The sequence below is a fragment of the Lissotriton helveticus genome, chromosome 11 (assembly GCF_964261635.1).
Source record: "Lissotriton helveticus chromosome 11, aLisHel1.1, whole genome shotgun sequence".
In the NCBI taxonomy this organism is placed as follows: domain Eukaryota; kingdom Metazoa; phylum Chordata; class Amphibia; order Caudata; family Salamandridae; genus Lissotriton; species Lissotriton helveticus.
Genome location: NC_136072.1, coordinates 577,766,464 through 577,781,992, shown reverse-complemented (window position 1 = coordinate 577,781,992; position 15,529 = coordinate 577,766,464). Strand labels below are relative to the sequence as shown.

Sequence of the window (15,529 nt, the reverse complement as noted above, 5' to 3'; positions counted from 1 at the left end):
GGATGCCTTCCAAACGATCTGTAGTAACATTTCTTCTAACCTCACGGTGAAACTGAGGAAGGGAGAAAATAACCACTGTCGATGGTTTGATGCTCCTTGTTCAAAAGCCCATAAATCCCTAAAAATGGCTCTTAAAGATAACCCTAGGGACAGGTCAGCCATCGCCACCCTAAGAAAAGACTACAACGAGCCATAAAGACCAGACAGGATAATATCAAACAAGAGGCTTGGGAGAACCTAATCTCTATTGATATCTTGCGGGACTGTAGGCAATTCTGGGGCGTAATTAACCAGCCTTACTTCTCTGATTCGCCCAACCTAGATATGGACTGCGTCATCCCAGATGACAAATGGTTGGCACATTTTAGTTCCGTCTATGGAGACAATGGTACGGTCACACAGCCACTTAACATGATTGTCCCTGAGGCTATGCCCATGTACTTTAACAGGGCCAAGGTAGAGAAAGCAATTCGTGCTACTACTAGGAACAAAGCCCCTGGCCCGGATGGGGTGCCGGCTGATTTTTATATACATTCGCCAGACCTATGGGCAGGCATCCTAGCTAAAGTATTTACAGCTGCGAACAGCAACCCCCCCCCAACTACATGGGCTACTTCCACAATAGTTCCCATATTTAAGACGGGGCAAAGGGATGACCCAGGGTGCTATCGGCCTATATCCCTTTTGGACTCTGCAATTAAGATCCTAGGCAGAGTGCTCTTGGCCAGGTTAAGGGATAGCATGGATAGTTGTGGTGGTTTGGCCGACATTCAGTACGGCTTTAGAGAGAAGAGAGGCACGATAGAGCAGTGCTCTAACCTACACCTGCTGATCTCAAAGTACACGGTGGCCAAGGAGGGGTCACTGTACCTAGCGTTCATGGACCTCTCCTCGGCCTTCGACTTGGTCAATAGGTCCAAGCTCTGGGATATCCTTTTGAAGATTGGGATTAATGAGGCCCTGGTTAGGTTAATGGCCTCACTTCATCAAGAGCTTTTTGCAGTGGTGCGGGTCACAAAAGAAGGTAGATGCATATCCCGTTTTAACTCGAAGTGAGGGGTCAGGCAGGGCTGCATACTTGCTCCTCTGCTATTTACTATCTACATTAATGGCCTAGGTACCCACTTAGAGGGCGCTGGCAGAGATGTTCCGCGTATAGATCCCTGCTCTCCTATACGCGGACGACGCAGTGCTGATAGCCCGCACTGGCGTCTGTCTCCAACAGCTTTTGGACACATTCGGTACCTTTATGGACCAATTAGACTTGAAGGTCAACTCAAACAAGTCACACACTATGGTTGTTGGTCCCCAGAAGAAAAGAGCCCTGGTAAAAACATTTAGATGCAAGGGTGAAGTTGTGTCTAGTGTACCCGTTTTTCCTTACCTTGGTGTGCTTTTTGATAACAAGGGTACCTGTGGCCCCCAGGTAAGGGCCAAAAGCCTGGCGGTGACCAGGACATTAATGGCCCTCCTGGGTTTTGCCAAAAGGTTGGGCCACAGACCGATGCTATCCTAAAGGTTTATAACAGCAAATGCGTTTCTGTGGCATTGTATGGCGCGCTTTTATGGGATTATGCATGTTTGGAAAACATTCAAAAGGCGGAAAATAGATTTTTACGCTCTCTCCTATGCCTTCCCCAATCAACACCAACCTTTTCCATACACGCTGAGGTGGGCATGGACTATGTCCATGATAGGTGAAAACTGGCGCCCCTAATTTACTGGCTCAAGACATGGCTAAACACAGAATTAATGCTTAATCATTTGATAATGAAGGAAGTCATGTCTTTGGACTATAGTAGCAGAATCCCTTGGTTGGCCTATTTGAAAAAGTCCTTCTTGGATCTGGGCCGGCCGGATCTTTTTACTGACCCCTCTGGTATAACAAATCAAGACATAGTCATCATTAAAAAAGAATTTATGCTAAGGTCAAGTATGAGCCGAGAAGAAAAGGAACTGCTAAAGCCCACAGTTAGACGTCACTATTTGTTAGTTACCTCAATTGCATTAGAACCCTATTTATGTTATGTTACCAACCCTTTTCACAGGTTCCTTTTAACTAAATTTAGATTTAATCTTATTTATTTTTATTTGGGAAGTTTCAACACTTGGGTAAAACCAGAGTCAGCACCGCCCTGTACTTGTGAAAACGTTTCTGCACAAGACACCATGCACTTTATTATGTTTTGCGATTTCTTTTCTGAACAGAGGAAAAAACATTTGTTACCTGTTTTAAGGGAAGCTGGTTTCTCCCAGGTGAGACCAGCTATGTTTTACCTCCAATCAATGAACAACATCCGCATCACATTTTGCATGGCAAATTTTTTAGTGGCGGCGGCTAGATCAAGATCATGTAAGAAACCATTAAACTCCCCTGTATGAATTGTTTTTATATATTTTAACCGTAATACCCTGTCACATGTATTCGATTGAAATGAAATTGTTTAATTGTATTTTACTTGTACATAAATGTTTTTATGTTCTTTGTATGATTTTTAACTAAATCGAATAAAGATAATTTGACTGACTGACTTCACCATCTTCTGGGTACCTTCATCTGGAACAGCGTGTTTCAGATACCACAGAGAAAAAAGCAACCTGACGCTGTCAATGATGCTGCTGCTGGCTCCGTGACTTGTTGGCACCACATAGCACCGTCCGCTTTGCAACGCAAGCCTGGTCTCACTGATGCCGACGCCCGATGCTGCCATCGAGCTGCTGCTTGCACTGTGACTCGAGGACACCACTCTTTGCTACCCCTAGTTTCACATCGCCGCCTTGGTGTCCCTGATGATGCCGCTCCACACCAATATCCACACTGCTGCCTGCACTGTAGCTTGTGGGCACAGCATGTAAGTTACTCGACGCACCCCCCATCTCTCACTGCACCTGCCTTGGCCCACCAACACCGGTGCCATTGACTCCAAATCATATACCGTCAACAACGCTTCAGCAATGACAACGCCACAGCTTGCACCATGACCTGCCAGCACCGTGACGAACACCCCCCACACTTTGCACTTTAGCCCTGGTCTCACCAATGCCACTGGATGCTGTCACCAAGCTGCTGCCTGCACCACAACCTGAAGTCACCGCACCGCTCCACTTCCCACCTCAGCCCTGATGCCTGCCGACTCCTTCTGACTTCAACCTCACTTAGGTCGATCTGCAATACATGTGACTTTGTCATGTATTCCTATAGGTTCTGAATCGATCCCCCTATTCCTGACCCTATTCTAGTTAAACAAACCAACAAGCTAACTAGCAGTCAGCCCATGAGGCAGAAAACTCCCATGATGCAGATACCGTTATCTGACGCAGTCACACTACGGCACAGGAACGTGTTATCTGATTAGGTCATAACGCTTGCGATCTAATTAGACAAGCGATATTCCTCCAGCCCCTGATAAGGCATACGGAGTTCTCATAACAAATCAAACCTATGACAACCTGGGCAAAACCCTGCGGCCATTGTTTTGATTTCACCGAGAACTTCAGTAAAAGAATGTGCTAACGAGCAAGTCGTATGACATCCTTATTGACGTATCTATGTCCATCCTTACGTCAATCTCGGCACCTTAAAGGTATAAATATTACCGATCTTGCCCTATGCAAACACACGCGTGGTGACGAGACGGGGCAGCCATACTTGCCGAAGCCAAGAGCAGAGCAGACCCCGCTGGCAGCAGCCCCGCCTTCCTGACGCGCTGAGAGACGCGCTGCTTTCTCCTGCCGAGAATCCAGCACCGGCGTTTCTGGGTAGCCCTCGCAGGCAGCCTGGAATATCGAGACCAGAGAGAGAGATACCATTCCTCATTCATCCTAACTTCCAGGTACAGAACTGAATGACCCCTCACAGAGAATTCTTTAGTTATTCACTTGGCAAAAACAAACTTAACTTAAACTGTAACTTTCTATTCCCGCCCACGTATTAGACTTAGGTCAGGTACACGGGGTAGGCGTATCTAGAAACACCAGTTGAGTACGTTTAGTCAAATGTATATGTGTATGTAATATATTTTATTCATTTTAAAACATCTTATGGCTTAGAAACCATATCAATGTTTTTACAGTATTATTTTATACTATTGCTTTTAATGTATGCACTTTACTTAGCTATAAGTATTGCAATAATATCGATCCATTTCTCTTGTCTGAGAAAAGAGACTGATCAATAAATAACACCTTTTTATTGAACACGCCCGTCTCTTCCTTTTCTCTACATTCTGATGAGACTAAGAATGCACGTACTGACTGAGTAAAATAAATTGCCTTTTGTTCACACGACTCTCGAGATTTACTCTTGATTAGGGGAGAGCAAAGTTGTCATGTTCTATGGTTGTCAGAAACTAAATCCCTTCTTGTCTAATCAGGGGAGTTAATTCTTTCCTGAACATTCGAGAAAGTTTCTAGTGAACTCTGAGCTAAGCTGGCAAACCCAAAACTTTAAGTCTAGTATCGACAGTAGTAGACCTAGTTAACGTCTGGCCTAGGCCTTTACTGCTGTAGGTATTATTCCAATGCGCAGAGCCTATTGGGATGATAGGAACTACACTACAACTTCAAGGGCCTAATGCCTCCTGCACCGACCTCAGAAGCCAACGCATGCCCATGCTGCATCTTTAGATCTCATCCGAAGGTCCATGACGCTCTGCATTTTCAAGGCACTATTTGTGGTCTTCCCAACACCGTAGCTGTCCTGCGACGCCCTCTTGGCCTGAACAGTTGAATTTTTTTTTTCACGATACCTTGAAAGCCCCAGACGGCGCTATCGACTTCATGGAACTGTATTAAAAGTTTATTCCTGCAAAATTCATATCTATATTACTGTATGTTGGATTTTTTTCGTTTTGGTCTTATTTTACGCATTTAAATATTGGCTATTTTTCTAGAACTGGTGTAGTGTCCTTTTGTAGTGTTTTCACTGTATTACTGTGTGTTATGTGCAAATGCTTCACACATTGCCTCTAAGGTAAGCCTGACTGCTCCTGCCAAGCTACCAAGGGAGTGAGCAGGTGTTATTTTAGAAGTGAAATCCCCCTCACTCTTACTAGAAGGAAGGGTCCCTACCTGGACAAAGTGCATACCTCCGCTAACTAGAGACCCTAATTCTAACTGCCACTATTGCTTACCTACTATGGAGTCTCCACACATAACTAGATGGTGCTGTCCTATCTTTTTACCCCTTCGATGCTGATGACAAAGCCAGCTCGTCATCAACGTTACCTGCGGTGCGCGGATGACGAGCTGGCTTTGTCATGATCAAGCCATTTTTGAAATTCCCGCGTACAGCGGGAAACCGCGATAGCGGTTAATGTGCGGAGACCCCATAGTCGTAAAGATGCTGCTAGTAAAATACCTTTGTGAATAGCAAACAATTGCAAACTTACACACAAGTTTAAATGTACCTTTTGTGAATCAGGCCCCAGGTCATCTTCTCTGGGCCGTAATGTCCATAGCGGGTTCTTTGATTTACAGGGCCCAGTCTCTCAATTAAGTGGTAGGCACAGTTTTGAGGTGGTGAACTGTGAAAGCCTCTTTGAAAGCATCTCAATCAAAATACAGTGGAAGCATCAGAAGAATGACAGTGGGGGAGGTACATAAAGTTTCACAATTGTAGCCCTTGTCCCAGTGCTCGTACTGCCTTAGATGTTCTAGATTAGATTGCCTTAACCCGTTCGATGCTCATGACGGAACGGTTCCGTCATGAGCATCAGTTGCGCTGTGCTCATGACAGAACCGTTCCGTCATGACCAAACCCGCAAATGGAATGTTCAGCACTGGGGGAGAATCGGTGCCACAGGCAAGGTGTTAAAGACTGTACAGTCTACTTCAAAGGGTATTTGGGCACTTTCACCCAAATTAAAAACTAGTATTGCTCTCAATATTTGCTATTCCATCTCATATTCGGTCAAGGAAATATGAACACACATGACACAGGGACTTATGCCCACATGCATCAAGGTAAATTGCATTCGCAAACGGTGCGAATCGCATTTTTCGTCCGTTTGCGAATGCAATTTCCTGATTTGGGATGCACCAACCTTTTTTAGAAATTCGCAATTTAAGAAATCGCACATTTGCGATTTCTTAAATTGCGAATGCATTTAAGGAATCTCAATTTGAGATTCCTTAAATGCAATTCATCATACTTTTAGAAATTGCGAATTTGCAAATTAGAAATGCAAATTACCATGAACTTGACCTTCATGGTAATTTGCGAAAATCTAGAAAAATGCTTTTAAATGCATTTTTCTTTGTTACATGTTACACACACACATGCCCTTGGGGCATGTGTGTGTGTAAGATGTATCCAAAAGCAAATTTCAGGGGTGCAATTTCAGGGGCGTCATTTGGACACCCCTGCACCCTTGAAATTGCATTCTCAGTTTGCGAATTCACAATGATGAATTGCAAATTGAGAATGCCCTCCCATTCATTCCTATGGGCCTCTAGGCCCATAGGAATGAATGGGTAGAAATTCCTTAATTGCGATTCTCAATTAGGGAATCGCAATTAAGGAATTTTAAGAAATCGTGATTTTTTTGTGAATTTCCTAATGAATTGCATTTTGAAATTTCTTAATTGCGATTCCTTAATTTTCGCAATTAAGGAATCGCAAAATGGAACAATGATGCATGTGGGGGTTAAAGTCTTTTTAAATGTTTGGCAGCAGAGGCACTACCATAAACCAACAGGGTTCCCTCCTCACCAAAATTGCTGTTCCCCTGCTCTGTTTACAGTCTGGGGAGGAGCCATGTTTATAACTATGGAGCCTCTGCAGGCTCTGTCACTGTAAGCCTCTAACTAGTGGCCAATCAGCCAACAGTCCGCCAGGTCACAAAGGCAGTCATCCGACCATTGTAACGGTGAAGTGCTGTCACTCGTTTTCCTTACCCATGTTCACCATGTGATGTATGTCAGACACAAGTAGAGAAGATGAAGAATGGTCCCTATGCATAGGCAAGACTGGATCTCTAAAGAGGGGTACAGCCCCCCACACCAGGGTGGTAGAGGCTATGAAGCCCTGGCAGACTAGTAGACTGTCCACCATGTGGAGAGGTGTGGTGTAGCGACCAGGGCAGCTGACTTCAGAGCACTTACAAATACGGATTTATTTGTGGTATAAATAACCATGCCTATTTGCAAAAGCTTCTGGGAGCTGACATCAATATAATATTTTTGTGACTACTAGCCAGATCTCTATCTTTACAGGGTTTTTTTTTTTGCAAGCAAGACAAGAAATTGTGTTGTATGTTTACTGGGGCATGGAAAAGAAAAAGTTAATTATTTTGGCCTAGGGGGTTCTGGTGACAAAAATATTCACTTGACCGTAGGCAGAGTCGTTTCTATATATCTCAGTATCCACAAATTATTGGCTAAATCACTGGGTTTGTGATTGCTAAATGGCATTTTGGAATGGTATGAAGTGCCACAGAAATGCTATAATACAAGACAACGCAAAACAATATATGGCTGGTAACAAAACTGCAGTTTATGGGAATCACATATGTGAATCAACATGCTGTTTGTAAACCTGCAGGAAGTATATTTGTGAAATAGGTGCTAGTTAGATATGCATCACAAGTCTCGAAATGTATCACACACGTATAGATATGTTACAGAAAGACACAAAAACGTAATGCTGTGGGTAACAGCGCCTCGAAACATTCCTGTAATTTTGTCTCTGACACCTAATTCCTGCAGACTTCAAACCGTTTTCACTCTTCCACTTAATACTTGGGAGAAAAAGGGATGCTTATTAGTTGTGTCTCAACAACCACCTGTTGAAGTACATTCCAGTAGAAATAGTACATCGAGAGAGATTTTATGTTACCTTATCTGGTTTTTATGTAGCACATTTTTCACCAGTTATAAGGTTTCTTGACACTGTCGAGAGAAAGCTGCAGAGTGAAGACTTCTGTCTTCCTGTTACTGATTTTTCTGAAAAGGGGTTCTCTCTAGGGGTAGCTGGGTCTCGTAACCTTCTTCCTTATGTGAGTGTGACCACCCGTGCAGTGGCGGCCGGCATGGCTCGCAGGGGGTGGGCACAGGGCGGAGTCCCAGAGGGGTTCGTACGAGGGTGCACATAAAAAAAAATCATTATCTTACCTTCCCGCCGGGTCCTGCATCTCCGCTCCTGCTCTCTTCCATAGATGGAAGCACAGCCAGGCTCCAAAGGCCAATCACAGTGCTGCAATGCAGCGTTGTGATTGGTAGACATGCAGGCTCCCCTGACCAATCACAATGCCGCAATGCAGTCCTGTGATTGGTTTTGAGCGTCCTGGTTGGACGCTCAACCAGGGACTGGGGGCCTGGACATGTTCTCCATAAAGGCTGTAATGCAGCCTGCATGGAGAACAGGGAGCGTGCACATGATTGGTTTGGGCGGCCCGAGAGGGCTGATAAAATAGTCATTGAGCACTTAGGAGTGAGCAAACCACTCCCCCCTACCCTGCTCCGAGAGCATAGCTACCCCGCCCGCTCCCAAAGCAGCACAAACATAAAATGATAATAACTGAAAATTATAAATTTATGTTTCCTCTTCTCGCACTGCTTGAAAGCAGTGGGGTGACACTCCTCCACCATAGCGGAAGAGCCGTCACTGCACCAGTGGCGTAACAAAACTTGAGGGGATCCCCTGCAATGTACATGCAGGGGGCCCCCCCATGCTCCGGAACCACTCTGGACCTCCCAAGTCAGGGACCTGCCAGTGTGGGGGGGTCCAGAACTCGCCCCCCCTCTTTGCGGGGGCTTTTGTTATGCCACTGGCGACCACTTGATCTGTTTCGGTAGCATGCTCTCAAAAGAATGGGCTTCAGCGGGGAAGGGAGTGTTACAGCCCCCCCCAGCTAACCCCCTAGGGTTAGTGCATAGGAAGAAGAGCTTGCCGGAGCCATGAGCATATACATATCTTCATATCCTTCCTTTTTCATTAAAAACATGAATTTGATCTCTCAGCAAATTTGAGTCAATCATCTGCAGCTCATTAAGCGGCCTTCAGACATGCCTATGTTTCACCAGGGCTCTTTTAATTGAAGTGTATGCCATTGTCTCTGATCCCTACAGCCATATTCAAGTCAGTGGGGGTTAGAGAAAATGTAAAATACTTCAATTAACGGAACCGAGGCGCACCCCTGAGTCTTCTTACTGCCACTTATAGAACGTCACATGACTGAGTTTGATGCTGAGGGATCAGAAATGTAGTTCGCTATTAACTGTTTGAAGGAGTTTTCACAGTTCCAGGGGATCTGAAGGGGATTTAACAGAGGTTACATTGAAGGATGTCTCTAGGAAGAGTTCTCCATTTCTAAACAACTCGGCTCAAAGAATGCAGCAGAAGTGAGTTTTGGAAACTCTGACTAAAGCTGTATCACTCTGATGTAATCTTGAGTAATTCGTATTTTTTAGCAGGTTACATGTGTTTTGCATAATTTTTCTGCTCAAAGATTATGTTTTTTGGTGTAATTTATCCTCACTTGAGGACTGGTTTGAGAAGAAAATGTCTACTGGAAAATGTAAAACTCATGAGTGCTAAGGCCTTAAGAAATCTACTTGACCCAGACCCCGGGCAATATCTCTTGACCTTAATGTGTTCCCTCACATCCAATTTTCAATCAGATCACGGTCTAACCGCATTACATGCCATACAGCCGCGGCCGGTAGTGGGAGTACCGGCCGGGCGGTGACGTCGGGAGGGGGAGGGGCAGGGTGGGTGGTAGTAATGTATGGATTACGGACTTTAAAAGGTAAGTAAACATAAAAATAGATAAAATGAATTTCGTTGCACACACTGCATCACCAAATGCGATGCAGTGTGTGCAACGAAATTCGTTTAATTTATTTGTATGTTTACTTACCTTTTAAAGTCCGTAATCCATACATTACTAACCCCCACCCTGCCCCTCCCCACGTCACCGCCCGGCCGGTACTCCCACTACCTGCCGCGGCTGATGTCATATGAATCATTTTCACAAATATAAGAAGATTTTGTGAAGAAAGTATTTAACTATTTGATGCCCAGACAGTGTGAACAATTGTACAAATGATAAAATAATGAATTCTATCACAAAATGTGCTGCATTATGTTGCATAATTTCCCTTTTATAGCATCATAATTTACTCAACCCTGCTGCATAATTTGGCCCTCCTCTAACACATTAATCCAGTGGCCCTGCTTATAATATGGGATCGTTTATTTAGGGGCAGTTGGCTTCTTAAACAATCACTGGCAAAAACAATTGGTCTTGCCATTGGGACCTATTGGATTTGCCAATGTTTTATTACAATGCTGCACAGCATACCCACTGCTGGGGGAGTGAAGGAGGCACAGGACTTTGAAGTAACATAGAGATGGGCAGGAGAATGTGGAAGCAACATGGTATGCAGCAGCAAGACATGGAAGGGAGAAAAGGGGGTTGAATCAACACAAGGGATTATGGGAAATCAACGTAGAGAGTATGAGGGTAGAGGGGAAGTAGAAGGCATGGGAGGGTAAGCAACAATGGAAGAGAGAAGGAGGGACACATTATGAGTAAGCAACATGGAGGGCATAGGGAAGCAATGGAGAGAAGCACATGGGTGAGCACACAAGGAGGAGGCAGAGAGAAGCACAGAGGTGACAGAGAGCAACACAGAGTTCAGGGGGAGAGAAGCACATGAGGGAGACAGATTGAAAACACATGGAGTGCTTAACACAAAAGATAAAAGAGGTGTTTGAAAAGCAAGCAGTAGAAAGAGAGATGGTAAAGAGGCAATGCTCCATGGAGGGACAAGCACAAGATCCACAAGATGGGACATGAATGATATGCAGGGAAGAGTGACAGAAAGGCCATCCAGTGGTAAGCAATGGGTGGGCTCCAAGTTCTTGTACTTTTTGGTACAATATGCCTCACAACACTTTCAATAACAGTTATGTTATTATAATGTTGTCATGTGTGGGATGTCCTTATGTTCTTTTTTGGGGGAGTTCTTATTATATGAATATACTTCTATCAGTGGTGCTAATATAAGGGTGATGTGCTGACACAGAGTTTGTCCTACAATGGCCCTTTATGTGCGGGGGAGGTCCTATAAGTGGATGTTCTCATGAGTGTGTGTTCTAAAAAGGGCATGGTATTTGGGGGGGTTATTAAAGGGATATTCCTGTATAGTAAATATTATATAGGTGCTCCACCTACTATGGGGCATTCCTTTAACCCGTTCGCTGCTGCCGTCGGCCGCTGGGCGTCGCACGAGCTACCTCCCTGGTGCTGCGCACGTCCAACGGCCGACGCGGCCCCGCCCACCCTTTAGAACGCCCGCACCGCGGCGGAAAAACCACCACGGTTAAGGCGTTAAAGGACTTGCATGGTTAGGTGATTTTTATAATGTGATGATCTCAGCTTTTTGTAAGGGTTTATTCAAGTTCTTATTGGGATGAGTTTGTAAGATACTATTCTCTTAATTTGCAGGTATTGCTAGATGGTTGTTTTTTCTAGATGGGGTTTCTTGGAAGGAGGCGGTTCTTGCTATGATGGGTGTCTCCTAAAAGAAGACGATGTTTTCTTAGGGGGAACCTTCACATTGTATAACGTTCATCCGTATACATCTTCTCTGTAATTATATATTCTTTTTTGGGGCAGTTTTGTTTTATAAATGGACGTAATTTTCGAGAGGATTTATAATAGACAGATATTCTTAAGACTATGATTTTGATGGTGTGTCCCTTTAAGGGTGTGTTCTTCCAAGAAGGATATTCTTCTAAGTATATTCTTATAAAGCCAACACTCTCAAGGGAGGTGTTCTTTCGCAGAGGCTTTTCTTACACAGTGGTAGATTATTTATTGGCACCTTGGCTGCTTGAAATGTTCCTCTGCTGTGCTGGGCCATAATAGAATTGGGTGTGGTCATGACGAGCTCATCATGAGCACACAAGAGGTGTACCTCATGACGAGCTGAGCTCGCCATAAGCACCGAAGGGGTTAAGGGATGTACTTATATGGGTTGGTTTCTAAAAGGGGGTTTCTCTCAGGGGCCATCCTCATGTAAAGAAAAGTTCTTTCAAGTTAGGAGGTTCTAATGATGTGAATGTTCTTCACCAGCAGATGTCCACACAAGAGGTATTCTTCTGTTAGTGATGTTCATGTCGACAATATAGATTGTATTGTTTTTGATATATGCCTTTATTTGAGATTTTGCTTCTCTTGTTTCATTTACAGAGAAGATCTTGAACACCATGGCGGCCCCTTCCTACCTGGCTGGCACAGGCCCTCACGGATGGCGGGCCCAAATGGACTGTGTCCGTGCCAGCGAAGTTTGTGCGGCGGACCAGAGCTGCAGTGCCCGCTACCGCACTCTACGCCAGTGCCTCGCTGGCCGAGATCGAAACACCATGCTTGCCAACAAGGAATGCCAGGCAGCCCTGGAGGTGCTGCAAGAGAGCCCGCTCTACGACTGCCGCTGCAAGCGGGGCATGAAGAAGGAACTGCAGTGCCTGCAGACGTACTGGAGCATACACCTGGGGCTGACTGAAGGTAAGTGCACAGACAGGGATCTGGAAGAATAGCACACTTAAGGTGCCACCAAATAATGGATGTGTTGGTGGAAACTGGGAGGAGTAAGACGAGAGCTTGTTGTGCATCTGCTATCGGGCATTAATATCTATTAATTGCTGTTTCCCAGCATTATTTGCCATCGCCTTAATCTCAAGGCAACAAATGGGAGGTGGGTGATTAACAGTGGTTAACACCCTCTGCAAAAAACAGTGACAATTCTAAGCACCCGGTGAGAGGGCAATAACGATTAATTAGTGTCTAGTATGGAATGATGAGCCCAGGAGAGGCACTAAGAATGCCTAAATTGCTAACACTGTTGTTTGGCTGCACTCTAAGTTCATCTGAAGTGTGAATCTGGCCATGAAGTAGACAAAGCCATTTAGAGTGTTTGTCTATGTGTCTTGGATGGGTTTAGAGGGGCGAGTGCCTATAGCCTAAATGACCACAGGCTGCCAGGCGTGCACAAGAAAGGTCTTTGCACCATCTCATGCCCTTTTCTTTTGTTCAGGTCTATAATTGGTGAACATGCAATGACCAGTATTTGACTCCCTGAACACATGGGGAACCCCCTAAGTGTAGCTATGGCATACTGTCCAGCTGTGGCATAGCTGTTGAACAATGTCTTGGGTTGTACCCATGGAACACAGTTTTCTATAGGGGTAGCATTTGTACCATATCCCATATTGCTGTTGCAGTGACAGTGTTGATGAAGACATGCACCCTTTTTGTATTAATGTAACTGAGGCAGCATGCCAGATGTGCTTGCTAGATTTTATCTAATCCCACCTGCATACCGTACAGTCAGAAATAGCTAGTTATTTTGTTCAATGTCATACAAACCCCTTTTGTCATTTCCTGATATTTCCTTAACTCTCACCTATGTTTCATGAAAAGACCTAGATAATTGCTAAGAGACATCATTTCTATGATTCTTGCCATATTCCATTTATCTTTTACTTTGAGACTTAGGCCCATATTTATTAAAGTTTTGCAATGGTGTTCGCTCAAATTGCCACAGAACACAACGTTTATTTATTTATTTATATTTATTTTTAGTGGTTTCTATAGCGCGAACATGACCCTGCACAGGGTATCAGAGCGCTTTACAGTAGCATTTAAACAACACTCCTACCTTTACATAATATTAGACATTGGTGGTTGCGGTATTTGCAATTCCGTAAGGGCTAACAACAACCAAAATGTTCACAGATAGATTACCATAAAGTCTTTAGAACTTTTAAAAAACAATGAGATAAAAACGAGTATAACAGTCCAACATTGTACAGTGAGCTGCTAGTGTGAAAATTCTACCAGCCAGCCAGAATGAAATAAATAAAGTACAGTTTTAAGGAGTTATGGGAGAAATTTCCTCATATAAAACGATTTTGCTTCCTTTTTGAATTTTGCGATGGTTGGAATTCTTCTCAAGTCGGGGGGGAGGGCGTTACAAATTCTCGGTGCGGACCCTGAGAATGCTCGGTCATAGGTTCTTTTCCTATGGAAGCGTGCCAGTTGCAGTAGTAGATCAGCATTGCTCCTGGAGGATCGTGTCCCTCCCGACAGCGTGAGTTTCTGGGCGAGGTAGACTGGAGATTTGTTGTGTATTGCTTTGTGGGTGATGCATGCCAGCTTGAACTGGATTCGTACTTCGAAAGGAAGCCAGCTGGCAGCTTTCAAGTGAAGGGAGATATGGTCGACTTTTTTGGATCCCACTATGAGTCTTGTGGCTGCATTAAGATATGCTTTCAATGGGTCTGTTGAGATCTTAGGGAGCCCAGCTAAGGTTGTGCAACCATATTCATTCATTGAAATGACCAATGCCTGAACTGCTGTTTTGAGGTCTGCTTTATTTTAAAAAGGTTTTAGTTTTCGTAAGTAACTTAAGTGGAACCTGGCGTTTTTTCCCATTGTGTTGATATGTGCAGACATATTCAGGTTTTTGTCCAGAATGATACCCAGAGATTTAGTTGACTCCACAATCTTCGGAGTGCACTTTAGTGCAGTGATGAGGTTGGACCATTCTGTAATCAATGTTTTGCTTTTTTTTAGGAGTAATCAGAAGGAATTCAGTTTTTTGAGGATTTAGTTTTAGGTGGTTCTTGGTTAGCCATAGAAGTGTTCTTGTTAGAGCTAGGTTCACTGTCTTTATATCATCAGTCGACGCAACCTTGATGTACAGCTGAGTGTCATCAGCATACATATGGAAAGCAATGTTAGCTTTTTGAAGTATTTCCGTAAGAGGTTCTACGTATAGATTGAAGAGTGCTGGAGATAGCGTTGAACCTTGTGGAACTCCTATAGTATTGGCGGTTTCGCTTGAGAGGGTTTGGTTGACAATGACTTTTGGCGATCTATTCTCCAGAAAGGAGCTGAACCAGGATAGCACTGTACCCTCAAATCCCATCCTATTTTTCAGTTGATCGAGTATATAGGCATGGTTCACCGTGTCGAAAGCTGATGACAGGTCCAGTAAGATTAGGAGGCATGTTTCATTCTGATCAAGAGCCAGTAAAGCGTCATCTACTATGTGCAGAATCGCAGTTTCTGTACTGTGGTTTGGGCAGAAACCGGATTGGCAATCGTTTAGAAGCTTGAAATCAGAGATGTGTAGGCTCAATTGTTGTTGGACACGTTTTTCCAGAATTTTGCATGAAAAGCCCGCACGCGCAATGCAACCTTTAGCAAATATGGACTTTGATTTATTAGTTTGCCATGGTTTGGGATCGTATCATTTCCTATTCCTCACCAGTAATTGTTGTTACTCCTGGACCTGTTGTCCTGGTCCTATTCATCACAAGTGAGATAACTATCTCACCGCATGGGAAAAAAAGAACAGAGGAATACCAGTATGTACTGCCCCATCCCCTTCCACTAGTGGATACTTAAGCAGAACTTATCCAGCATTCTTCCTGAAGTACTAAGCCCCCACCATATGAAGTCCAGCAGTCCGAAATGAAAGGGCGTGATGAATGGGATGAGTACAACTGGACCAG

At 44.2% G+C, this 15,529-nt stretch overlaps 1 protein-coding gene across 1 annotated transcript in view; it reads left to right on the top strand.

Annotated features, from left to right (window-relative positions):
- GFRA2 (GDNF family receptor alpha 2) overlaps positions 1-15,529 on the top strand; it is a 391,204-nt gene that overhangs the window by 75,163 nt on the left and 300,512 nt on the right. Inside the window, exon 2 of the mRNA XM_078666349.1 lies at positions 12,201-12,515. Coding sequence (XP_078522475.1) covers positions 12,201-12,515 — 315 coding nt within the window. The remainder of the gene's footprint in view (positions 1-12,200; positions 12,516-15,529) is intronic.